General features: G+C 47.1%; 2 protein-coding genes across 8 annotated transcripts in view; one reads left to right on the forward strand and one right to left on the reverse strand.

The window, feature by feature from the left end:
- LOC122552289 (nucleus accumbens-associated protein 1-like) overlaps positions 1–2395 on the forward strand; it is a 37473-nt gene extending 35078 nt beyond the window's left edge. For all 5 annotated transcript variants that reach the window (XM_043694999.1, XM_043694998.1, XM_043694997.1 and 2 more), the window contains exon 6: positions 1458–2395. In XM_043694999.1, coding sequence (XP_043550934.1) covers positions 1458–1723 — 266 coding nt within the window. In that variant the 3' untranslated portion in view covers positions 1724–2395. The remainder of the gene's footprint in view (positions 1–1457) is intronic.
- A 9436-nt stretch (positions 2396–11831) lies between these two features.
- The window catches only part of LOC122552291 (syntaxin-6-like), a 19372-nt gene continuing 3543 nt past the window's right edge, over positions 11832–27660 (reverse strand). The window contains exons 2-8 of one of the 3 annotated variants that reach the window (XM_043695002.1): positions 23112–23281; positions 21809–21903; positions 21298–21360; positions 19574–19690; positions 17066–17172; positions 14054–14148; positions 11832–13575 (exon numbers count right to left, since the gene is read on the reverse strand). In XM_043695002.1, the coding sequence (XP_043550937.1) occupies positions 13499–13575; positions 14054–14148; positions 17066–17172; positions 19574–19690; positions 21298–21360; positions 21809–21903; positions 23112–23281 (724 nt within the window). In that variant the 3' untranslated portion in view covers positions 11832–13498. The other 2 variants (XM_043695005.1, XM_043695001.1) reach the window with 2 other exon arrangements.

The raw sequence follows: 27660 nt of genomic DNA on the forward strand, positions 1-27660 counted from the left end.
ATTCTGAGTGAAAACCGAAAGAACTGCAGATGCTGTAAATCAGAAACAAAACAAAAATTGCTGGAAAAGCTCAGGCAGGTCTGTGAAGAGAAATCAGAGTTAACATTAGATTCCCTACAGTGTGGAAACGGGCTCTTCGGCCCAACAAGTCCACACCGACCCTCCAAAGAGTAAACCACCAGACTCATTTCCCTCTGACTAACACTATGGGCAGTTTAGCATGGCCAGTTCACCTAATCTGCACACCTTTGGATTGTGGGAGGAAAGCAGAGCACCCGGAGGAAACCCACGCAGACATGGGGGAATGTGCAAACTCCACACAGACAGTCGCCCGGGTCCCTGGCGCAATGAGGCAGCAGTGCCGCCCACACGTTTCGGGTCTGGTGACCTTTGCTCAATGTTCTGAGTACGGGTCGGCGGACCTGAAATGTTAACTCTGATCTCTCTCAGCAGATGTTGCTGGATCTGCTGAGTTGTTCCAGCAATTTTTGTTTTTGTTTTAGACTCTGGGTGAGATCTCCTTGGCAAATTCTTGTGAAAATCCATGGCTGTGTTTATATGGTGAGTTTAACATGAAATGGCCGACAGCATCTCACAGCAGTAGCTTCAGAGAAAACCGGACAGTGTCCTGAAGAAGGAAGGGTTGCTGAAGGTTTGATTAGAGAGGAGGATTTTAAAGAAGAGGAGGCAGAATTGAACAATCCATCAGATTAAGACTAAAATTTAGTTCAATCCTGTGATCTGCATAGTTTGGTAAATATTTGCAGCTTCTGTTTACAAAGTACATTCAGGACTTTTTGGGCAGTGACAGTCAGTGAACATCAATTGTCACATCAATAGGCCACCCTGGGAGTGGCATTTAACTTGAAAAGGCTTTGGGATAGGAACTACTGGATCAATCCCTCCTGCTTAGTGCAAACCCCTGTCTTGGTAATTAGCTGGCGTTTTAGTTTCTGATAGGTTTAGAGAGATCACTAACAAAGTATCTGAAGATTAGACTGAGTCTGTTTGGGATTCCCCTTCACAAACACACTTGCCTAGTCTTGCACTGAAAGCTAAAGTCACCATAGCCCTACCAGACCATATGTCTGCGCTCTCATCATCGAGAGACAATTGGTGGTGGTTTAACCTGAGGGTCACCACACCTCAGGTGAAGGGAGAGATTGAGAAGGAGAGTCCTACATGGTAACCTCAGCTGGTGTGGGAATTGAACCCACATTGTTGGCATCTCACTGCTTCGCAAATCAGCTGTCAAGCCAACTGAACTTTCACTAGACGCTAGAGGCCAGCCCAGGGTTTTAATTGTATACCCCAAAATGCCTCTGGGCCTTTTGAAGAGGAGAAAACTGGGAATGGATTAAATGAAACTGCAGTATTGAATTGTTCAGATGAGTGAGTAAGACTGCTCTAACTCTGGTATTATTCTTTCTAACACCTCCCTCCCCCAACCTCTGCAGTCTACTGCCAGAATTTCGCCCCCAACTTCAAGGAGAGTGAGATGAATGCCATTGCAGCGGATATGTGCACCAATGCCCGTCGGGTGGTCCGCAAGAGCTGGATTCCCAAACTGAAGCTGCTGATGGTAGAGGGAGATGCTTACCACTCCTTTATCTCGGACACTACAGGCGTTAACCTCGAATCGGACGTACTGAATACAGAGCAAGCCTTTGACGCAGCTAGTCATGATGGAGAGGCAGGGTCTTCCCTGGAATCTGCTCCGTGATGGGAGCTACCGTGGAAGGAAGGGTCAAAGTCCTAGGGTTCAATCTAGAATGACCCACAAGTTCCAGATACACTCAAACCTGACCATCTTGTGCACATAAATACTGTCTAGAGGTACAGATACAAAAAACTATTTATTCTGCATTGGTGAACATTACAAAATGAAAGGATCTGAGCAGTTGTGGGGGGCGGTGGGAGGAATGACTATATCAAAGAGTTAGGAATTGCACACAGGCTATAGGCTGTGGGTGACTAGGGCAGATATTAAATGGATATGCCAGCTGTCCAAGGACTCAGCCTAGATTGAACTCTGAACACTAGCAGCCTAGATTAATCCAGCTAGGTTTGAGCAGCCTATCCAAAATGGAGACGGTTACATTTCTAACTCCCAAATTGATTTCCTTCATGCCTGGCCATCTTTCCCTCTGTGTCTAAAATCTTGAAGGTGACACCATTCTGCTTTGGCTGGGGGCAGGGGGAAGGATGTGATACCTGGATTTGACACGGGGTTTGTATCTTCCTGAGTGTCCGGCTTTTTGTTTCACTATACACTACAATATTATTTAATAATTGTTTTATAAGCTATGGTCTTGAAGGTTTTTAATAACTGCTCTGTTTAACCACAATAATGTTGAACCTTTTGAAGGCTGCATTGGTAATGCTGCTTACTAGAACCAGTCTGTGCTGATGAATGAGGGCAGATCTCACTCAGAGATTGTTCCCAGTTTTTACCGAAATTGCTGCAACTGGGATTTTGGGTTGCAATAATTATTTCATTGAATTTCTCTGCTGAATTGTATGATTTGATTTTACTAATGCATCTTTGTAGCTCTTTAAAATTGGGTTCCAAGTGATTCAACCTCCCCTGAAACCATTCTTTAAAACACACTTAAACAAAGAACTTCAGATGCTGGGGATCTGAAATGAAAGAAAAACAGAAATTGCTGGAGAAACTCAGCACGTCTGGCAGCATCTGTGGAAAGAGAAACAGAGTTAACATTTTGAGTCCAGAGTTAACCTTTCCTCAAAACCCTCCTTCAAACAAAACCTACCTACTTACTACTTGTTGTAACAAATCCACTGAATTCAGTCCAAATCCATTCTCTGCCGTGTTTGTCCCTCACACGTCCCATTAGATGTAAAATGAACTTAATGAACAAAACCATGAAATTTTCTGGGTGACAAACAAAACCTGAAGACAGAATCCAGAGCCTTTAAAGCACACCTTCAGGACACAGAAACCACAGACCTCATGTCCATCACCTGTCTGTCTTACTCTGTGATACAATACATGGAGAATAGGAGCAGAAATAGGCCATTCGGCCCCTCGAGCCTGCTCTGCCATTCAATATGATCAACAGTGAGTGCACTACAATAATCCCCGCCCCACCCAACACCGCCCACACCCCCCGATATCCCTTGATCCCTTTCAGCCACAATTTCTGATGCTCAGCCTGTTGCTTCATTTTAGAGTGTGGTGTCACCCGAATACACACAACCTCAGATACAATGCATGCACAGACAACACACAGATGCACACGTACAGGTGCACTTACACACGCGCGCACACACACACACACACACACCACCTGTACGGACATGCATGCTTACGCAGACATGTTCACACATGCAACGCACTCACGCAGGCATGTTCACACATGCAGCACACTTACAAATGCCTACAAATACAACATGTGCAGAAATGCAGAACGTGTACAGGCATGTACGCATAGCACATGTGCAGTAAACATAATGGAAATTTCGCATTTGTGACAAAAATGCACTTCCCAAAAATGATAGATAATTTTCCAGTTCCTTGAAAGATGTGCCTGATTAGTGCCACGTCCTGCTCTTTCCCCATAACCTGCAATTTTCTCATTTTCAAATATAACCTTTCCAATTCAAAGTTCCAATTGGGCAATTCTCCTCCTACTCTGAGTATTCCAGATCACGATAACTGCATGAAATCTATTCTTGTTTTCTTTCTACAGCTTCTTTTGCAAATTACAATCAATCTATGTCTTTCGGTTCCTGACCCATCTACCGGTGGAAACTGATTTTTGTTGTTTACTCTCTCAAAACCACTCGATTCTGAACCTTTAATGAATCGGCTTCCTCTTCTGTAACTCATTGTAGTCCTGAAAATGTATGGCTGGTTGTATACAGTGCAGGCAATGGGTGAGTCTGGGGACTGAGTGGCTTGGTGAGTTAGATAATGGCCTTTTTGGGGACCTATGCTGAGACCAGTGGGGTGGTTCAAGGCAAATTCAGTCTGCCCTCAGTGACCCACAGCAGAAAACTGACTCTGATTTAGCACTAGAGAGGGAAATTAATACACACCACACTGGTGCAGCCAAAGAATTATGTTATTGTGTGGGAGGGGTCTACATTGCATCAGGTAGTACTGTACTTGACCAGAGGTTCTTGATGCTAATGATGTATATTTTACCCGTCACCATGATTGACACAAAATTAACAAAATGAATTCAGTGTTATCTACTCATATGGGTTATCAAAGCAATCAGTGTGAAACACTGCACGGGACAGGCTCAAAATTGTCTAACAGTGTGAAATACTATACAGGACTGACTTCTTGAGATTGTCCAGAGCTTAATTCTATGTAGCTCATCAGTGCATCTCAACTCTAAATAAGGCACACATATATTTTAAAAAGTATTAAAATAGTAATCACTTTTTTAAAATTCATTGGATGTATTGAGGTGTCAACTATAGTCATATCCAGTTTTGCGAGAGGAAGTGGCAGTGGAAAACACTTGGGTAGGGAAAATTCTCTTGTTCTAGAAGATATTATACATTTTGTTTTTAGAGTAATGTTAGCGAATTGGTTTGTTACTGAGGCCAAGTAGGCTCTTCAGTCCTGAAAGGTACCTCTCTGCTTTTCTTCTGTCAATCCCTGCACTAAGTGTTGCTCATTGGAACAGTGTGGATAAAAGAATTGATGTTTAAAGTGTTTGCACGAGATAAGGTCAGCATTGGTGCAGTCAGAAATACTGGGGATGGGGAGGAAAAATTGGTACAGTTGAAGTTACCCCACCCTCCCTGTCCCCCAACCCAGTGAATGCCTGCCTAGCCCAATATTCAATAGTAAGGGTTTGACTGTAATGATTTGTGTCTACCATTGGAGGGTGTAGGTTAGAATAAGGTACTGTAATGACATTATTATGGAGATAAGACTGTCAACATCCTGCTAATATCGTTATCATTAGTGCCAGCAATGCCTTAGTATATTCCATTGTCAAATACATTGTGTCCAAATAGCACATTCTGTGAGGGCTTCCTGTTTTAATTCTGGTTTTCTATCCCAGTCACCTGAGTTTCTGTAGAAACTAGCAGTCCCATTAAGAAAATTCTGCAATCAGTGAATCCCACCACATCTCTCCATCAATCCTGATTTTTAAAGACCTCCCTAGAGTCAGATTAAAAGCTGAGGAATTTGGGATTGTTGTCCTACTCAGCAATAGGATATTTTTAGTTTTATGACTTTAAAGGAAGATTTACATTTGGGACACTTTAAACTTACAAAAGGAACGAAATAACAGACCCTTGTACAATTGTTATCACTTTCCTCAATCCATTCAAGTTTGCAAAAGGCTGTTCTCTCCCAGCCTTCACCAGTTACCTTGTGACCCCCTTGACAGGCTCAGCTGTTCACTACCTCAGATATGTAGTGATTCTTAAACATGAACATAAACAGGAACATACAAATTAGAAAGAAGAGTAGGTCATTCAGCTCCTCGATTCACCATTTGATAAAATCCCGGCTGATCTGTGTCTTCAACTCAGCTTTCCTGCTGACCCCGATATACTTAAATTCTTGATTAATAAGGGAATCTATCTACCTCTGCCTTAGTCGATATTCAATGACTCTGCCTCCACTGCTTTCTGGGATAGAGAGAGCTCCACAGACTCACGAAAACATTTCTCCTCATCTCTGTATTAAATAGGAGATTCCTTATTTTTAAAACATGTCCTTTTGTTCTAGTGTCTCACAATGATAAACATCCTTTCAGGATCTACTCTGGAAAGTGGCCTCACAATCTTCAATAAGATCACCTCTTATTTCTTTCAACTCCAGCCTAACCTATCCGACCTTTCCTTTATAAAATGGTCCGATGCGCACCTCTGTCTGTTTAACTATGGGGAGCATCACTGCCAGATCTGATGCTGTCCTTGACTGGCCCTGGTATAAAGTAGTTCCCTGGTGGTGATGAGGGTCAGGCAAATGGCTTTCCCTTTAGACCTAAAGAACGTAAGAAATAGGAATGGACTATTCAGCCCTCAAGTCTGTATTGCCATTAATTAAGATTGTGGTTCACCTTAAGTTGCACTGCCACTTTCCTGCCTGATCTCCATATCCCATGATTACTCCAAGTACAAAAGACCCGTTGATCTCACTGCTATCTTCTGGGTAGAGAATTCCAAAGATTCACAGTCCTTGAGTAAAGAAATTCCTCTTTATCCCAGTTTTAAAGATCAACCTCTCATCCTGTGACAATGCCCTGATTTCTAGATTCTCCAGCGGGTGGGAAGCATCTCTCCTTATCTCCTCAGATAAACATCTGTATCCTTCCTAGAGTTAGGACACCTAGGGTTAGGATACCCTAACCTTGACTCATCCTGTTCAAACTCTCCTCATAAGACAATTGTGTCATTCCCAGGATCCATCTAGTGAACCTTTTCTGCTCTAAGGTGAATTTATCTCTCCTTAGATGGGTGAACAAAACTGTAGCCAGTACAAAGACAGCAAAAAATGAAAACAGAAATAGCTGGGAAAGCTCAGCAGGTCTGGCAGCACCTGAGGAGAGAAATCAGAGTTGAGGTTTTGGGTCCAGTGACCCTTCCTCAGATTTACAGCAAGACTTCCTTACTCTTGTATCCCAGCCTTCTGTCATTAAAGGCCAACATCTGACCTCTTGCCTTCCAGTTGCTAGCTGTACCTGCGTGCTAGCTTTCCATGTTTTGCTTACAAGGACACCCCAGTCTCTTTCTGTTGCCTGGAGGAGCAGTGGCCAGCTCTTGTATGGAACGTGAAGCCATATCTTCCTGAATAATGGAGGATAACAATGTATTTGATTTGCTTGGCTTCCAGTAACCACTGGCTGGTTATAGGAAAATGAAACCCCTTTGGTTGTTTTAGGCAAGACACATTGGGTTTGCACGTTTTCCAGAAAAGTGTTAGAACTGTGGAACTCAACAAAAGAAATTCTAGAATTGTGTTAGAAATGGAGCCTGGCATATTCAGTCGCCATCAGGAAGTGTTACAATTGACATTTAATACCCTCGTATTATGGTGGGCTGGGGCTAGCACAGGGAGTCCATGTCTTTCTGCTGTTCACTGGAAATGCACGTATGTGTGTGTGTATACACACACATGTGCTTGTCCACATGTGTCTAGGAGAAAAGGATGGCAGCCATTCCCAAGGTCAGGTGACCTGTGAACACTCATTGCTGACACTCAGTCCTAAGGAAAATCCACTTGGCTACAGTGTCCATCACCCAGAAAACTAACCAGGAAACATGTTGGGAAGAGAAGGGGGCTGGGGGATGGGAAGGGAAGGAAGAGCAGGATTGCTGTGAAGTGGAAGCTGTCAGACACTTGACAGTTCAGTTGTAGATCCTAAAAATCCATGTAGAGGGAGAGTTTGATAAAAAATGAAATCAGCCTGTAAGTGATTCTAATGTCAGTACAACTACTGCGTTTATATTCTGGCAACAGGCTCCACAGCCATTTATTGCTGTGAAGTGGATTCATTTTCGCAAATGTCCAAAAGGTGGGCGATTTGGTGGCTCAGTGATTAGCACAGCACCAGGGATCCGGGTTTGATTCTAGCCTCGGGTGAATGTCTTGTGTGGAGTTTGCACATTCTCCCCGTGTCTGCGTGGGTTTCCTCCCACAGTCCTAAGATGTGCAAGTCAGGGTGAACTGGCCTTGTAGTGTCCATGGATGTGCAAGCTAGGTGGGTTAGCCATGGGGAATGCAGGGTCACAGGGATGGGGTAAGGGGCTGTGTCTGGGTGCTCTTCAGAGGGTTGGTGCAGACTTAATGGGCCGAATGGCCTTTTCTGCATTGCAGGGATTTTATGATTCTAGGGGATGGGTTCACATTCAAGACAGGGCAGCAAGTGTATGAAGCCAGCTATAATCTCTGAGACTTGGAGCCTGTTCCTTACCTTCTGCTGGTCTTCCTGAGACATGGATCCCCTGTTGTGGAGATTCAGACACAGGCATCATTCCCACCTTGTTCAAATCCTACTCAGTCGAGTGGAACAAAAGTTTCTTCCATCTGCCTATTAGCATTTGAAGGCCAAAAGTGCACTTAGTTTGATGCCGTGAGTCTGCACTCTAGGAAATGTCATTGGGGCTTAATATAGGGAACTTCATGTTGTCTGTAACCAGAGTATCACAACCTTGGAGTGCTTGATGCTAATGCTGAAAGGAGATTAAAAATTGGCCAAACATCCCTTACCTGAACAAAATAGCTTTTCTCTTAAAGAATAACCGTTGACCTTTGGAGGGAGAACTATCATACAATCAGAATTAACTAGCATGGTTACTGTTATTAGTTTGCTCCCAGTGATCTGGTTCTCTGGGATTCAACACCGGTGACAAAGTGAAAGGCTAAAGTTAGGTGCAACAGCGATGAAGGGTCAGACCAATTGGTTTATGATGAATACTTGAAAAGATCAACTAAATATTAATAATGAACAAGAGCAGAAATTGCTGGATAAGCACAGCAGGTCTGGCAGCATCTCTGCAGAGAACTCACAGAAAGTCTTGAAGACCTTTGAAGAGTCACTTGAACCGAAATGTCAACTCTGATTTCTCTCCAGAGATGCTGCCAGACCCGCTCAGTTTATTCAGCCTTTTCTGTTTTTGTGTCTGCTTTACAGCATCTGCAGTAGTTTTGTTTTTTATTAAATATTAATGATATTGTTTAAAAAGATTTATACTGTCACTGCCTAAATTCAGATACCTTTTATACAAAATAATCTAAAAAGTATTACTGAGCAAATGATCACTGACTGCTGCACTGGCAGTAAAATTTGAGAACCAAAACTGGGGCGAACTGTGTGTTTGGGTAAGGAATTATATAAAGTGGGAGGTGAAATGATAAATCAACATGTTTCTCATGGGAAGTGGTTTGGTCCAATGGAATTCTGCACAGTGGGAGCTGATGGTACACTGATTTCACTATAGTACTGAGGGCAGGGCTAAATGTTTATCTATTTAGAAACTGTAGCCTTCCAATATACCGCAGCCCCATAGAACATGAGTTCTTTAGGAGCACAACTCAACTTGTTCCACCACCATCACAGAAGATCACATTTTAGACTATCTACTGACACTCAGGATATTATGATCCAGTTACTGACAGAAAACTTGTTAAAGCCGCTGGAAAGAACATAATGCAGAAGAAACAGGCTCCAAAAAATTGCATAGTTGACTACTTCTCAAAGTAGAAAGAATAGCTTTAATACAACTTTTCCAAATGTCTAATTTCAAAAGTTGCTCCATTTACAAACGGTAATTGGAACCCTAGAGTTCTGGGTAAAGAGTAAGGTGACAAGATGTGTGTCCTGCCTTGCTGAGTATGGGCTCTGGGGGTTGAAAGGGAATGTGTTAAATGGATTTGCAAATGTTCATTTTGGTTTGTCAGTGAGATCCATGGCCCTTCTAGTCATTTAGAGCTTCTCTCACACCTGTCAAAGGGTGTCCTAAAGTGATGACTGCACTTTTACCTGTAATCTGTGAGGAAAGATTTTTTTAGCTTAAAAAAAAGTAATTTAAAAAAAACATTTTTAGGGTAATGTGTATATATAGTTCTTATTTTGGCTTAACTATTGTCAATTTAAATTTAGTTTAAAGAGGGGGCAGATGGAAAAGATCATTCTACAAGTCCAGACTCATTGCTGATGGCTTGTTGTTGCTGTTGCCTTACCTGTATATCAGTGTCATCTGTATGTACTTTGTCTGTTCACCATTTTTAATATCATAGCAGTTTTGTACAAAATACTTGAGCATAAATGTTTTTCCAGCTACTGCTTATATTGACCAATACTTGTAAAGTTTATGTATCACATAGCCTGTGACTATTAAAAAGACAAGTTTTTTTCCTTCTGGTTTAGTTATTTACTGTCTCTGCTAGAACAAAGAAAATTTGCAGCCCAGTAATAGACCCTTTGGCCCTCCAAGCCTGAGCCGATCCAAATCCACTGTCTAAACCTGTCGCCCAATTCCTAAGGATCTGTATCCCTCTGTTCCCCACCTACTCGTGCATTTAAATGAATTTACCGGGCCTGCCTCTACCACCTCTGCTGGCAATGCGTTCCAAACGCCCACCACCCTCTGTGTAAAGTACTTGCCATGTATATCCCCCTTAAACTTTTCACCTCTCACCTCGAATGTGTGAACTCTCGTTATTGAATCCCTCACCCTGGGGAAAAAGCATATCGCTGCTCCTTGGATGCTGCCTGAACTGCTGTGCTCTTCCAGCACCACTAATCCAGAATCTGGTTTCCAGCATCTGCAGTCATTGTTTTTATCTTTTCTATCTACCCTGTCTATCAGTGACAGTCGGTGAATGAATGAACATTTGAATTAACTATACATTACAATCACTTCTGACACATTTCCATAATGGATAATACCTCTACTCAAATCGCAGTGAAAGATGTCAAATGTTTTATGGGATCTAATGACATGTGTTTTCCACAAATCTAAACTTTATTCTTTGGATGTATAAAGTCATCACAGTCCCAATGGAGAATAGATCTATTAGAAAGAGGCAGCCAGTAGTAGTTTAACCTGAGGGTCACTGCATATCAGGGGTGAGGGGAGAGGTTGTGAAGGAGAGTCCTTCACGGTAAGCTCAGCTAGTGCAGGAATTGAACCCATGCAGTTGGAATAACACTGCTTCATAAACCAGCCAACCAAACTAATCAATTGTGAATAGGCTGCTGAATCACAAAACAGCAGGACATCCTCTGAAAGTATGACTTAGATGTTGGGGCAAACTTTTCAGACCCTCGAGCGTGCTCCACCATTAAATAAAACTGAGGCTGATCAGACTGTGACCTCAACTCCACAAAGTCACTGGTCCCGGTCCCCCTCAGCTCACCAACTCGATTTAAAATTGCTCACTCCCAGTTGCTGACCAAGGTGGGGACATGACACCAGGTGAGGGCAGGACATTGTCACCAAGTCTAACAGCCTACTGTCCCGGTTAGAGAATCGCTTTTAAAGGGTGTCAGTCAGACCTAAAACTCTGGCATCCGACATGGGGATAAAGGGACTGGATGAATAAAAATATCTGCTATTTATGACAATTGTTTTGCTTCCCTCAAATCTCAACCAAACAATTGCACCTTTTATAGTAACTTCATGTTTAAACCCATGAGCCAAACTACAGAAAATATTATTGTGAAGGCAAACTAAGTGATTTTTTACATATGCTACAATGCATTCAAATGGCGCAAAGATAAAACACTCATTACTTGGACCCTACGCAGTGACATAAAATATCCCACATCTGGGCTGTTTACTCTGATTGGCAGTTTACACAAAGTAAACGGAACTCACTCCCAAACTGGTGCATATCAATTGGATACCAGATAACATTGGAGGATGGTTGCTGCTTGTGGATTCATTGTCTTTAGGAAACAGCAGAGAAACCTGGCAAACAGAAGAGAGAGTAGGTGTATTCAGCCCATCAATACTGCTTCTTCTTTTGATGTGACCATAACTGTTCCTTTATCTTAATGCCATACTCCCACTCTCAACACCTTTGACCTGTAGAAATGTTTTTCTTTCTCAAACTTAAGTCAGTGACTTGCCCTCCACAGGTTTCTGTGACCCTGGCCCACTATAGGGAAGTAAAGCAATTGATAGAGCTGGAGCCGTCTCCAAGAAAAACTACATCTGCAGTCAAACAAACTGTCCAGGCAACAAGACCATAGCATTGAAGGGGAAGCTAGTGAGATACAGGAAGGAGAAATATGTTGATAGGGAGAGCAGATACTTGAGTGAGTCAGGAACGTTAGCACAGACCTCTCTGTCTTAAAAATACTACACAAGTGAGAGACAATGAATGATTTTAAATGCCTATTTTATTACAAATACCTTTGTACACAGTTTCAACTCTCTCCATTGTCATATTTTTAATAAGTGTTATGATGTAGTTATGAAACAATAACAGAAATATCCCTGCTGGAGTCACACACTCCTCCTAGCAATTATTTCCTCATCTTTAAACATCACCCCTTGCCCCAGTGAAAAAAAAAGTACCTTAAAGCATAAACACAGAAATGCATGTTCATTTACTTCTTTTGCAGAATTGGTTTCTGAACTCTGTACCACAAACAAGGTAACTGACAGCAGCCAGAAAGGAACAGAATTCATTGTATAAAGCACCTTTGAGATCTGTCCACATTGTCTGCAAAAGTTCTTCTTTTGTAACCTTATCAAAACTTATTTCTGGAATTTGCAATCCTCAAGTTGTGATGCCCCATGTGTATGAACTGGAAAGGGAATCAGCCTAGAAACATGCCAATCTCTGACTGCTAAGTCAAATCCAATCATTCATGAACTGGCACAGGGCAGCTGGTGCTGGGAATACTCACAGGACTGGACATAGACACAACATATTCCATTCAACACCATCCAGGACAGAAGGAATCTATCTCTGCACTCCCTCTACGACTGGTACTTGAGGCTGTGATATGTACCATCTGTAGGGTGTACTGAAGCAACTTGCTAAGATTATATTGACTGCATCTCACCACCTCCCCAGTGACTATTGACAATAAAAGTAGCAATATATAGCAATACACCAGCATGTCATATCCTGCTCAAAAACATACTCCCATCTTGACTGGGATATCCATTTCATTCTTGAAATGATCAAAATTTAAAATAACTATCAGAAATTCGAAATATTTTTTTTTAAAAATGGACAGAGCCTCCGTGACACTTTCAATCATGGTACAACCTTTGCTTCTGATCCATTCTAATAACAGAAGATCGCTCCTTTTAGATTGGACTGACAGATGGCACTTCTGACAGTGTCAGCCTGGATTGAGAGTTCAGGTCTCTGGACTGGGACTTGAATCCACAGTGTTCTGATTGAGAACGGTAATGCACAATACCTGCAAGGAAAAGGGGTTCTAGTGCATCTCCTTGAATAGGAGTCAGACTGCAGGAATTATTTCGCACGAGTTGCTGTGAGTTATTGAAACTCCAACCTATTGGGAAGACCTGCTGAAAGCCCAGGAAATCCCTCATCACCTCCATTCCTTAGCTGAAAGATTACTTTCCCCATTAATGCCACAATGCTTCATACATCTGACCTGACCACCGGTTCTGTCGGTCAGTGGGAGGAAGCCGAGTTTGCTGCTAACTGTTATTTATGAATAAGCCATGAAGCAGGTGGTTAGGTGTTGGTCCGATTCTAAAGTAACTACTTAGTGTCCACTATGAACGTTCTAATAGGTGCGAGCTAACCCATTACAAAAGTTAAAAAAAGGTATTTTACATTCCTCCCGCTCCACGTATGTGCGGCAGGTTCAGTCATATTGGATACAAACCAAGAGTTCCAAACAAAAGCCCTCAGAGCAAGTAGGTTTGGTCACTTGGAGAACTCTACCCCAGCTCCGGGGAACTTGCTGCTGCTGCTGCTGCCTCCCACCGTGAACACTCTAGTTGCTGACTGTCCCCGGCAACCCGAGTGGTTCACAGTTCAACGTCCCACGGTCAACGATCAGAGGGTGAATAATAAGATGAGCACCATGATCAGGATGATGAGGAGAACGACAATGACACACCATTGACGCCGAGCTACCAAAACAGACACACAGGGTCGCCATCAGAGTCAGCCCAGAGGCACCATACAATTCAACATCATTTCACGATTCGGGAGGGTGAGCCTCCTGCACTTACGTAACGCTGCAGACGCGGTAAAACTCTCCCGTGCAGGGACAGGTATTTGAACAGCTGAGCAAAAGTTCAGACAAGGAGGTAAGTTTTAAGGATCATCTTAAAAGGAGGGGAGGGAGGGATTTCGGGAGGGAATGCCAGTGTTTAGGCTGCCAGGGGTGGTATGATAGAAATTCAGGACAAGTGAAATAGGTGTGACAACAGTAAATGGGAGCAGCCTGCTTAAACAATGAGAAAACACCACAGCAGAAGCGAAGGGCCAAATGGCCACCCGGGTAGACTGGGGAGTGGAGGGGGAAGTGTTGGGGGAGGAGGGAGGATGGTGTCGAGGGGCTGAGGCGTTGGCGAAGGGGGTGGGTTGTGCTGCTGGGAAACTTACCACTGGTCATGTGAGAAACTTTGGCCAGTTTCTTCAATGTGCTGTCGAGCCGGGAGTGGGTGTTGTCCAATTCATGGGAAAATTCATCAAGCATCCTGGGAAAGGCAAGTCAAGCCAGGTTAGAGAGCAACAGGGGGCCCACTCCCTGGGGCAGAGCGAACCTCTGGCACAGGCTACTGACTCATACAATATGATTAAACTGTGGAGAGTCCGGAGGAGATTTACCAGGATGTTGCTGGGAATGGAGAGTCTGAGTTCTAGGGCAAGGCTGGGACTTTTTTCACTGGAGCGTAGGAGGTTGAAGGCTGACCTTAAAGAAGTTTATAAAATCATGAGGGGTATAGATAAAGTGAATTAGAAGGGTCTTTTCCCCAGGGTAGTGGAGTTCAAAACTAGGCTGCATATTGTTAACAAGAGAGCAGAAAGAATTACAAAGACATGAGGGGCAACTTTTTTTGTTAAAACGCAGAGAGTGGTTTGTGTGGGCAATGATTAGGTAGAAGAGATCCCTGAACATTGATCACAAGGTGCAGGTTGCTGGAGGCAGTAACAGGATCATAACCCATCTCAGAGGTAGTAAACAGCAGCTGCTTCACTGCAGCTCAATGACAAAGTAAATATTTTTGAGTGTGGCTCAGGTCCCATTAATATCTCAATCTTGACACACATAAACACACACACACACTCACACACACACAGAGGCACAAAGACTCCTCCTGCACAGCAAGACTTCAAAAAGCAGGGGAGGGGGGAATGGGAAATGGCGTTTCAGTCTGTGCTGTGATTTCTAATTAACCCCACTTGAATATGCTGTGACACATCTCGGGGATGGGTGGGACTTGGAACCTGGACCTTCTAGCTCAGAGGTGGGGACACTACCAGCACGTCACAAGAGTCCTCACGTTAATGAGTGTAAACTGGAAACAAAATCAGAAATTGCTGGAAAAGCTCAGTGGGTCGGGCACAATCTGTGGAGAGAAATCAGAGTTAACGTTTCAGGTCCAGTGACCCTTCCTCAGAAACTGGGGTGTGGGATCACATCATTCTCCCTTTAGAAACTCCCCAAATGTAGCAGGGCTGGATTCCATCCCGAATCATTCACCCCTCTCACCCTCTGGCAGCCTCTGTAAATTCTCAACGTCTTCCATAACAGCCTACATCAAAATCCGTCAGGTGAACCTCCCACCACAGAACATATATGAGCTCACCCGAAAGCTAGTGCTTCCAAATAAACCTGTTGGACTATAACCTGGTGTTGTGTGATTTTTAACTTTGTCCACCCCAATCCAACACCGGCTCCTCCACCTCAGAGCTTATCTCTGTGAGAGTCAAATGGGGGAAACAGCTTCTCCCTAGTGCGCTCACATCTTGCACCACTGTTCACAACTTCATTACTTTCCAAATGCTTTACAACCCAGAGAAGGTTAATTTCGATTTGGAGTCATCGTTTATGTGTGAACCACAGTGGCAAGTTCCCATGGATGATCAGCAATAACCCGATCAAATAATCAGTTTCAGTGGCACAGTCACGAGCTGGGTCACCGCGAGATTATGTGGTCTATTGGAGGAGGGCATTGGTCTGCCTGAAACATATCGGTCTTCCAGATGAGGGAGCTGACCCTGAACAGGTGTTGCAGACTGGCACATCCCAAGGTCCTGGACTACGTGCTGAGGGACACACTAACCTTGGGGCAACTGCAGCCCAGGCGGAGTGGGGAAAGAGCATTGTCTGAGGTCTTTCTGCTGAAGGGAAATGGGGATCTAGTCAGTTATCAATTCCTCCCCATTCCTAAAATGTACATAAGTATCATCTTGAACAAAATAAATGTCTTGGGTTTGTCTGTTCCCCATATGTAAAGTCTGTACAGAATCAAACTGCTCTAGTGACCATTTTATGAATGAAGTATACTTTTGAAATAAAAAGGATGGAGGACCTTAGTCTAACTTGGCACCCAGAGTGCAACATCTTCTTGCAGTGTCACAAAGTCACAGATAAGGTTATTTGGCCCATTGAATCTGCACCAGCCTATCTACACTCATCCCATTTCCCAGCCCTTGGCCCACAGCCTTCAATATTACTCTTCAAGTGCTCATCCAGATACTTTGTAAAGGTTGAGAGGTTTCCCACCTCAACTACCCTCCCAGACCCACCCCTCCCCACTGCCTTCTGGGTGAGAAAGCTTTTCCTCAAATCCCCTCAAAACCTCCTGCCCTTACATAAACACTATGCCCGCCTGTTACTGACGCCCATATCGGTACACGTTCATTGGGTTCCCGCCCCTCTCGTCTGACAGTTCAGCATCCTCTCATACATCCCTCTGACAGCTCGCTCTGCACTGAAACCTTCCTTACATACCCTCAGAGGGCACGGCACCCCCTCTCCGCCCAAACTCAGAGGGCAGGGCACCCCCTCTCCGCCCAAACTCAGAGGGCAGGGCACCCCCTCTCCGCCCAAACTCAGAGGGCAGGGCACGCCCTCCCCACACACCCTCGGAGGGCAGGGCACCCCCTCTCCGCCCACCCTCAGAGGGCACGGCACCCCCTCCCTATCCATCCTCGGAGGGCACGGCACCCCCTCCCTGTCCACCCTCGGAGGGCAGGGCACCCCCTCCCCGTCCACCCTCGGAGGGCACGGCACCCCCTCCCCGTCCACCCTCGGAGGGCACGGCACCCCCTCCCCGCCCACCCTCAGAGGGCACGGGACCCCCTCCCTACCCATGCTCGGAGGGCACGGCACCCCCTCCCTACCCACCCTCGGAGGGCACAGCACCCCCTCCTTACCCACCCTCAGTAGACACGGCACCCCTCCTTACGCACTCTCAGTGGGCACAGCACTCCCTACCTATCTACCCTCTGAGGGCACAGCACCCCCTTTTCCCATCCTCGGAGGGTGTGGCACCCCCTCCCGACCGATCCTCAGAGTGCAGCGCTCCCTCTGGAGGTCACCGGAAGGGAGCTGCAAAGTGATCGGTTGTTTTGGTCTGACTTTATTAAGGAATGGAATCGACTTACACTGCCTGTTCCTCCAACTCGTCGCCTATTTGTGTTGACATGCTCTTTAGGACCGCACTGCTTCCCAGGACCAGATCCAGTTGGTCATCTTGCTGTTCCATTATCAGCTGCACAGACACCAGGGGGAAGAGTTATATCAGCACACACCCTGCCCTCCAGAAACTGAGGGATCTCCTTGTGCTTCACACCAAAGCAACACTTAAAATCCCAATTCGTTGAAATTCAGTTAAACTAGAATGTATTGCCTGTCCCTAATTACCCTTCAGAAAATGGTGAAGGGAACTGAACCTCTACTGAGCCTGGGGTGGAGGGAGCCCGCAACACTGGGATTCAGGGATTTGGACCCAGTGACAGTGAAGGAATAGCAATATATTCCCAAGTCAGTATGGTGGGTGGCTCAGAGGGGGACTTGCAGGGTGTCCTGTTCCCATGTATCTGTTGCCCTTGTCCTTCTAGATGGAAGTGCTCATGGTTTTAGAGGGTGCTCTCAGAACAGCCTTGGTGAATTTCTGCAGTGCATCTTGTACATGACCCACACTGCTGCCAGTACAGCTCCAATGGACTGAGCTGCTAACAGTCACAGTCTTGGATTTAATACAAGGATGGGATGCTTCAGAATAACACAGTCCTGGGCTCGAAATCCAGCCCACACTACTGAGTGTGTCCCAGGCTTCCGGGGCTGACTAACCATCAGTGCAACCACACTGCCTTTGAAAACAAAACCCCCGTTCCAGGGCCTAATGAAGCCTCCTCCTGCCCATCGGCTACATACGAGAGAAAGGAAGGGGAAGGAAGGGGAAGGAGGAAACAGAAAAAGAATTCTCAGCAGCATGGCATGTGCTGGGAAACCCCAGAACAGGATACTATCGGCAGTGACATAGCATGGGCTGGGAAACCCGGGATTGGGATACTGTCGACAGTGACATGGGCTGGGAAACCCGGAGCGGGATACTGTCAGCAGTGACATGCTGTAGCAGTGGAAAAGGATAAGTTGGACTCTCTTTACATTATCTTTATTCACGTTATTCTAAGTTAATGTACTATGCTCCTCTGTACAGAAACAGCACACAGTTTCCACTGTATTTTATACTGAATACACACGAAAATAAAGGATATTCTAAAAGGATTTTCCAAACGGAATGTGTTCAAAACATATTGCTCACATACAGCTCTCACAGGATGGCAGATAGTTCAGTTTCAACCTCAGTTAGTACACTACACACACTTACAACTCTCAATCCTGTCACCCCCTCCACCCATAAGCCCCCTCCCCATCTCAATCACCCATTCCAGCTCCTACACCCCTCCCCATCTCAATCACTCTTTCCAGCTTCTACACCCATCCCTATCTGTTACCTCCTCCAGCCCCTACATCCCTCCCTAGCTGTGTAACCCCCTCCAGCCCCTACACTCCACACTATCTCTGTCACCACCTCCAGCTCCTACAGCCCCTCCCTATCTCTAATCTCCTCCAGCCCCCTTCACTCCCTCCCTATCTCTTTCTGAATTCTTTAGGGATCAGGACACTATCGCAAGAATACCAAATCTCGCAGGGAACACCAATTTCTATTGTACAAAAAGACAATGCTAATCCATTTGCAGAAAGGTAGGATTTGGTAATCGTAATGTTTTCTCCTCAAGATTTGTATTAATTATGAATTGAATTAATTAATATTAATTGTTTATTGATATAGTAATGCATTAAAGTTCAAACATTTAGAGTCATAGAGATGTACAGCACGGAAACAGACTGTTCGGTCCAACCAGTCAATGCCGCCCCATAATCCCAAACTAAACTCGTCCCCCCTGCCTGCTCTGTCACCCCCTCCAGCCCCAAATCCTTTCCTATCCATGTCCTTATCCAAAAGTCTTATAAACGTTGTTACCGTACCCACATCCACCACATCCTCTGGCAGTTCATTCCACACATGAACCACCCTCCGTGTGTCAAGAAAATCACCTCCCGTGTCCTTTTGCAATTTTTCTCATTTCACTTCCGTGGTATACCCGTCGTCTTGAAATCTCCCACCCTGGGGAAAAGGTCGCCTATCAATCACCCTCACCATACAGTCTGTCACACCTCACCACCTCTGGGTCACTGTCACCTCCCCTAGCCCCTACTCCCCTCCCTATCTCTGTAACCCCCTCCAGCCCCTATACCCCCTCCATATCTCTGTCACCCCCTCCAGCTCCTACACCCCTCCCTATCTCTGTAACCTCCTCTAACCCCTCTCTCCTCTGGAGTCGCTGCCTGGGATCTGGCTCCTTTTAGTCACTAGCTTCATATCTCTGCCTGTGACTCTATACCCCTGCTGGATAACATAAATCACTTTGGAATGGTTTACTACACTTGAGCCAAACTTGTTACCATCTCTGTCAGAGACCGTGGAGCCCCTCTCCTCCCTTCTCCACCAAGCATAGGTTTTAAATTTTCAATCCTCTCTCTAGCTGTTGGTGTTATCCTGCACTCGGTGACAGAGGGAGTCAGACTCCTGTCTGAGCACTTACCTGCTGCTGGGCCCTCTGCTCCTCAACGTACTGGGAGTTGACATTCTCCAGCTCCTGGTCTAGGCGCCTGTATCTGTCCATGGGCTTGTGCTGATCCTCAATGCCCCCAAGCAGACTCTACAACAACAGCAAGAGTAGGTGAGTCCTTGCCTTGCCAAGTCTGTCACACAAAGGTGATGCTGCTTACCGTCTGAGAGCTCAACAATTTAAAAAAAAACAGACTGGGGTGTGTGTTACCCTTCTCAAGGGCTCAGACAGTTCGTAGAGATGTACAGCACAGAAACAGACCCTTCAGTCCAACTCGTCAATGCCAGTCAGATATCCCAACTCATCCATGCCAGTTAGATGTCCCAACCCATCAATGCCAATCAGATATCCCAACCCATCCATGCCAGTCAGATATCCCAACCCAATCTCCAAGATCAAGGTCCAAGGAAGACCAGAGCTTTACCCTATGGTTTCCATACACTCTGAAAGCAGAGCCAAATGGTTTCCATACACTCTGAAAGCAGAGCCAATGACCGGAGAGAATATCTGGGAGGAAACCACTCAGCCCTTGGAAGGACTACCCCATCGTTCTATCATTTACCTCGAGAATTTTCTCCAGTTCCCTTTTGGAAGTGAGAGGGCGATGGGAACATCACAATGATTCACTGCGCAAAAGCATTTCTCTTCCCCATCTGGATCTTTTGCCAATTATTTTAAATCTGTGTCCTCTGGTTAAAACCCCCCGTCTCAACAGAAGCTGCGTTTTTTCATTCACTCTATTGAATCCTTCATGATTTTGCGCACCTCCATGAAATCTTTGAGAAAGGGAATAATCCTATTCTCATCCTCCACAGAACAGTTTAACAAAACATTCCCTTCCCGTGGTGTCACTGACACTGTTTCCAGTTATTTGCAAGTTGAATATTTTTAGTCAAAATACAAAGGTTTTGTATTCCCAGAGGCAGCCGTGGTTCGGGAAGTGATGAGCAAGTGGAATAGCTGTGCTCACTGACTCTGTCAAACCCCAGCCCTCCAGTAGAATTCCCATTCCTCTTCACTATCCAGATATTGGACAAAATGAACAAGGTTTTAGCTGGGTGCCTGCGTCGGTGATTCTAAACATCTTTATGGAGGTCAGATGTAAAGTTTAAGAGCTGGACATTTTTCTTTACTTTCGGCTTTTATTTCTGCTGGGTTTTTTTAAAGTTCTGGTTTTGCAACCAAGATGGCCCCAGAGAATGGTGACATTGTACACTTTTCACTATCCTCACCTATATTCCTACAGAATTAGATTTTATGGTCACATACACTCGTGTATTCCTATATTTAATTACACATGACAATAAAATCTAATTCTATTTCTCTGAGATGTGCAAAAACATTGAAACATTTGACAGCACTCAGTATCTCAGCTCATGCAGGCAGACATGATGTAGACACATCGGTGTTCAACTGGGCTGGACAAAGTCAGATGTCACACGACACCAGGTTATAGTCCAACAAGTTTGTTTGGAATCACAAGCTTTTGGAGCACTGCTCCTTCATCAGGTGAAGTGTCTTCCACACCTGAAGAAGGAGCAGCACTCCAAAAAATTGTGATTTCAAATAAACCCATTGGACTGTAACCTGGGTGGCATGTGACATCTGACTTTGTCCACACTGACAGAGTAAGAGCAGAGGGTGCTGCGGAGCATGAGACTCAAGACAGAGAAAGTGAAATTCAAACAGCCACCCACCTGTCGGTTCCTCCTTTCTCCAAACGCAACAGCAGCAGGACTTGTAATGTGATCTTTCATTTCCTAGAGAGGTGAGGAAAAGCTTGTTATAAACACCGAGCATCCCTAGCAATAATTCTAATTCAAGAGTCTTGCAGTTTATCGAGCCAGAGAGCTGGCAACAAGACTGAAATAGTAAGTTCAATTCCTAATGGTTCATGCAGTGTAGGTTTAGGTGTAGCATGTACCTTACTTCCACATGTTGTTCCTATTGGTTTTGACCGTGATCCTCAGCCCACTGTGACTGACTAACCTGACAACGTTCACGATCTCGAGCTGAAAGGGGTGAGCTACTTTCAAGGACAGGAGAGCATGAGACAACAGGACCACTACACTGCTCCCAAATCAAGCTTCAGCCTCATGGTAACACTATTAACTCACTGACTGAAAGGCATTGGCACCCAGATTATTATTGAAGGATAATCAGAGAAATACTGTGACCTGGTGTGTGTTCAGCAGTGCATGTCGCTACCTTCACAGTTTGTCTCATTCTGAGGACAAATGCTTTCCTCTCTTGCAGTTCTGCAGTCTCGATCTTGAACTTCCGAGGATTTGATTCCACAATGCGTTTGCGATAGTTAAGGAACAAGGATGCAATTAAAGGTAAGAGCAACAGTCAGGAAACCATGAGAAGGGCAATTCACTCAGCACAGAGTAAACATGTTGCCAATTGGAAAATGCAAATTCAATTAAATTACAATAAAATGGGATAAGATAAAACAAACCAAATACAAAACATGAATTTGGCACTATTTTAAAGCACAATTTAATAAAAACATCACAGCAGTTACTGAAATCCTGAAGTCTGGTCTTGCAAGGTTAATTAAACCCTTGAAAACCATTGGCAAACCTTTGAAAACCATTGGCAAAACAAAAATCAAAGATGAGACCAGACAAATTTTGTTGCACAATTCAAGATTTATCAAGACCTGTAAAAACGGTAGAAGCTGATTCCATCAATACCTTTGAGAAGGATTTGCTCCGATAGGCAAGGATGGAGAAAACAGAAAGTTCCAGACAGAATGTGGGGATGTTGGACAAAATGAGAGTGCTTTTTGAAAGAGCCAGCAGAGCACAATGGGCTGAACAGCCTCCTGTACTGATTCCATGAACCAACTCAGCACAGAACGGGCTAACACCTGGGAACGTTTCTGAGCAACAGGACATATAGGACCAACATTGGAGAGTGTTGTACTATGTGAAACAGAACCTCCTGTTGCAGGAGATACTTTTGACCCTTCAGAGTCACTTTAATCTCTCAGCCACACACATAACATGAAATGTATTTGACATTGACCCACATATGGAAGAATTATAGAAACATACACGTGATCCTTTCAGCTTCTAGTTAGCCCGGGGTGTTCACTTTTTGACTACTTCCCTGGTGTTAATTTTCAGAAATTTACTGCTTTTCTCTTGATCACCTCACACCCAACTTGCTGAGCCAGCTCCTGCTCCCAGTTTATTCACTTCACAGAAACATTGACCCACAATCCCACACCCTGACCAGCAGCAGTTGGCAGGATATCTCTGTATATCCCTTCGCCTCAAACTCAAGGGGTAACTGCTGCCTCTGTGGGGGATGGGTGAACACGGCATTGGGAGAGAGGGTGGTGTGGGGGGGTTACATTTTTCCCTGCATTTTCCCAGGTGATAAAATACCAACACGGCTCAGACAAACCAGAGCCTTGGCCCATCGGCATTCAATCTAACCTTAGCATGGGGTGAGACTCAGAAGGGGAGCAGGAGGCTGTGCTCCTGCCACTGGAGGATATTGATTGTCTCATCCAGATCCTCGAGGTCCCACTCGATACTGCGCAGGCTGTTCCGGAGCTCATTAGTCGTCCAGTCATATTCCTCTCTGCTGACGGCCTGGGTGTCCTGTAGTAACTCACCCCATCGCTGGTACAGTCCCCGGGCTGTGTTCACTGCCTTCTGAACCTCTCTGCAATGAAAGAAAGACATCTCAGGAGCAGCTCATCTTGGGGCGGGGGAAGGTACCACCTTATACATCCTTTTAAAAGTGTACTCACTGCTGTGTTGCCAATCTGAGCACAGCAAGATCCCACAAGCTGCAATGTTCCTTAGTTGCTGTTTGAGGGGATAATGGGGAACACACCAGCTTTTCTTCCACAGTGCCAGGCAGACGGGACCTCTGTTTACAAACAGGACCACTCTCCCACCCCACCTTGCCACAGCACTGGGGCATCTCTTCAGAGCTGACCCTGGGGTCAGATTCACACCCAGCCCAGGCTCCGCGATAGGCCTGGAACCCACATCAATAGCAGCCGGCAGCAAGGGTTCAGTGGGAAGCTCCTTTCACACTCTTTACCCCTAACTCAACCCCCCAACTCATTCTCCACACCCTCCTCTACACTTCCCCCAGACACCCCTCCCACCCCCCAGCACCTCCCCTCCCATCACTTATTCCCTCTCTACTACCGTTGACTCAACCCCCCACTACGAACACTACCTCCTCCAAAGCCACCCCAGTCTCGGGGAAGGGGTGGTGAGTGTACGAGGTACAGTCCCAGCCTGGTAACATGCAGACTGCAGAGATTCGGCACTAACAAACCCCAAACCCTTTTGCTACCCTTCTCCTCAAAGGCCAGTAAGGGGGCAGTGGGACAATATCCTGACTGGGATCCCCTCACAGTGAAGGGGGGTGGGGGACAGTGTCCTGACTGGGATACCCTCACAGTGAGGGGTGGGGGACAGTGTCCTGACTGAGATCCCCTCACAGTGAAGGGGGGTGTGGGGACAGTGTCCTGACTGGGATCCCCTCACAGTGAGGTGGGGGTTGGGGGACAGTATCCTGACTGAGATCCCCTCACAGTGAAGGGGGGTAGGGGGATAGTGTCCTGACTGGGACCCCCTCACAGTGAGGAGGGGTGGGTGGGACAATGTCCTGACTGGGATCGCCTCACAGTGAGGGGGGTGTGGGGATCAGTGTCCTGACTGGGAGGACTGTGTCCTGATTGGGATCGCTCACAGTGAGTGGGGGGGCGTGTGGGGACAGTGTCCTGACTGGGATCCCCTCACAGTGAGGGGTGGGGGACAATGTCCTGACTGAAACGCCCTCACAGTGAGGGGGGGTGTGGGGAGACAGTGTCCTGACTGGGACCCCCTCACAGTGAAGGGGGGTGGGGGGACAGTGTCCTGACTGGGATCCCCTCACAGTGAGGGGAGGATTGGGGGACTGTGTCCTGATTGGGATCCCTCACAGTGAGGGGGGTGTTGTGGGGACAGTGTCCTGACTGAGACCCCCTCACAGTGAGGGGACAGTGGCCTGACTGAGACCGCCTCACAGTGAGGGGACAGTGTCCTGACTGAGATCCCCTCACAGTGAGGGGAAGGATTGCGTTGCAGTGCACTGACCATACTGGGTCATAACAGGTTGCATGGTGGTTAGCACTGCTGCCTCACAGTACCAGGGACCGGGGTTCGATTCCAGCCTCGGGTGACTGTCTGCGTGGCGTTTGCACATTCTCCCCGTGTCTGTGTGGGGTTTGCACATTCTCCCCGTGTCTGCGTGGCGTTTGCACATTCTCCCCGTGACAGTGTGGCGTTTGCACATTCTCCCCGTGTCGGTGTGGGGTTTGTACATTCTCCCCATGTCTGTGTGGCGTTTGCACATTCTCCCCATGTCTGTGCGGCGTTTGCACATTCTCCCCGTGTCTGTGTGGGGTTTGCACATTCTCCCCGTGTCTGCGTGGCGTTTGCACATTCTCCCCGTGTCTGTGTGGGAGTTGCACATTCTCCCCGTGTCTGTGTGGGGTTTGTACACTCTCCCCGTGTCTGTGTGGGGTGTGTACATTCTCCCCGTGTCTGTGTGGGGTGTGTACATTCTCCCCCCTATCTGTGTGGGGTGTGTACATTCTCCCCGTGTGTGTGTGGGGTGTGTACATTCTCCCCGTGTCTGTGTGGGGTGTGTACATTCTCCCCGTGTCTGTGTGGAGTTTGTACACTCTCCCCGTGTCTGTGTGGGGTGTGTACATTCTCCCCCTGTCTGTGTGGGGTGTGTACACTCTCCCCGTGTCTGTGTGGGGTGTGTACATTCTCCCCGTGTCTGTGTGGGGTGTGTACATTCTCCCCCCTGTTGTGTGGGGTGTGTACATTCTCCCCCCTGTCTGTGTGCGGTGTGTACATTCTCCCCGTGTCTGTGTGAGGTTTGTACGTTCTCCCCGTGTCTGTGTGGGGTGTGTACACTCCCCCCGTGTCTGTGTGGGGTGTGTACACTCCCCCCGTGTCTGTGTGGGGTGTGTACACTCCCCCCGTGTCTGTGTGGGGTGTGTACACTCCCCCCGTGTCTGTGTGGGGTGTGTACACTCCCCCCGTGTCTGTGTGGGGTGTGTACACTCCCCCCGTGTCTGTGTGGGGTGTGTACACTCCCCCCGTGTCTGTGTGGGGTGTGTACACTCCCCCCGTGTCTGTGTGGGGTGTGTACACTCCCCCCGTGTCTGTGTGGGGTGTGTACACTCCCCCCGTGTCTGTGTGGGGTGTGTACACTCCCCCCGTGTCTGTGTGGGGTGTGTACACTCCCCCCGTGTCTGTGTGGGTGTGTACATTCTCCCAGTGTCTGTGTGGGGTGTGTACACTCTCCCCGTGTCTGTGTGGGGTGTGTACATTCTCCCCCCTATCTGTGTGGGGTGTGTACATTCCTCCCGTGTCTGTGTGGGGTGTGTACATTCTCCCCGTGTCTGTGTGGGGTGTGTACACTCTCCCCGTGTCTGTGTGGGGTGTTGACATTCTCCCCGTGTCTGGGTGGGGTGTGTACATTCTCCCCGTGTCTGGGTGGGGTGTGTACACTCTCCCCGTGTCTGTGTGGGGTGTGCACACTCTCCCCCTGTCTGTGTGGGGTATGTACACTCTCCCCATGTCTGTGTGGGGTGTGCACATTCTCCCCGTGTCTGTGTGGGGTGTGTACATTCTCCCCGTGTCTGTGTGGGGTGTGCACACTCTCCCCGTGTCTGTGTGGGGTGTGCACATTCTCCCCGTGTCTGGGTGGGGTGTGTACACTCTCCCCGTGTCTGTGTGGGGTGTGTACACTCTCCCCCTGTCTGTGTGGGGTTTGCACATTCTCCCCGTGTCTGTGTGGGGTGTGTACATTCTCCCCGTGTCTGTGTGGGGTGTGCACATTCTCCCCGTGTCTGTGTGGCGCTTGCACATTCTCCCCGTGTCTGTGTGGGGTGTGTACACTCTCCCCGTGTCTGTGTGGGGTGTGTACACTCTCCCCCGTGTCTGTGTGGGGTGTGTACACTCTCCCCGTGGCTGTGTGGGTTTGTACATTCTCATTGTGTCTGGGTGGGGTGTGCAGATTCTCCCCGTGTCTGTGTGGGGTGTGCACATTCTCCCCGTGTCTGTGTGGGGTGTGTACATTCTCCCCGTGTCTGTGTGGGGTGTGTACATTCTCCTGTGTCTGTGTGGGGTGTGTGTACATTCTCCCAGTGTCTGTGTGGGGTGTGCACATTCTCCCCGTGTCTGTGTGGCGCTTGCACATTCTCCCCGTGTCTGTGTGGCGCTTGCACATTCTCCCCGTGTCTGTGTGGCGCTTGCACATTCTCCCCGTGTCTGTGTGGCGCTTGCACATTCTCCCCGTGTCTGTGTGGCGCTTGCACATTCTCCCCGTGTCTGTGTGGGGTGTGCACATTCTCCCCGTGTCTGTGTGGCGCTTGCACATTCTCCCCGTGTCTGTGTGGCGCTTGCACATTCTCCCCGTGTCTGTGTGGCGCTTGCACATTCTCCCCGTGTCTGTGTGGCGCTTGCACATTCTCCCCGTGTCTGTGTGGCGCTTGCACATTCTCCCCGTGTCTGTGTGGCGCTTGCACATTCTCCCCGTGTCTGTGTGGCGCTTGCACATTCTCCCCGTGTCTGTGTGGCGCTTGCACATTCTCCCCGTGTCTGTGTGGCGCTTGCACATTCTCCCCGTGTCTGTGTGGCGCTTGCACATTCTCCCCGTGTCTGTGTGGCGCTTGCACATTCTCCCCGTGTCTGTGTGGCGCTTGCACATTCTCCCCGTGTCTGTGTGGCGCTTGCACATTCTCCCCGTGTCTGTGTGGCGCTTGCACATTCTCCCCGTGTCTGTGTGGCGCTTGCACATTCTCCCCGTGTCTGTGTGGCGCTTGCACATTCTCCCCGTGTCTGTGTGGCGCTTGCACATTCTCCCCGTGTCTGTGTGGCGCTTGCACATTCTCCCCGTGTCTGTGTGGCGCTTGCACATTCTCCCCGTGTCTGTGTGGCGCTTGCACATTCTCCCCGTGTCTGTGTGGCGCTTGCACATTCTCCCCGTGTCTGTGTGGGGTGTGCACATTCTCCCCGTGTCTG

The sequence above is a fragment of the Chiloscyllium plagiosum genome, chromosome 8 (assembly GCF_004010195.1).
Source record: "Chiloscyllium plagiosum isolate BGI_BamShark_2017 chromosome 8, ASM401019v2, whole genome shotgun sequence".
In the NCBI taxonomy this organism is placed as follows: domain Eukaryota; kingdom Metazoa; phylum Chordata; class Chondrichthyes; order Orectolobiformes; family Hemiscylliidae; genus Chiloscyllium; species Chiloscyllium plagiosum.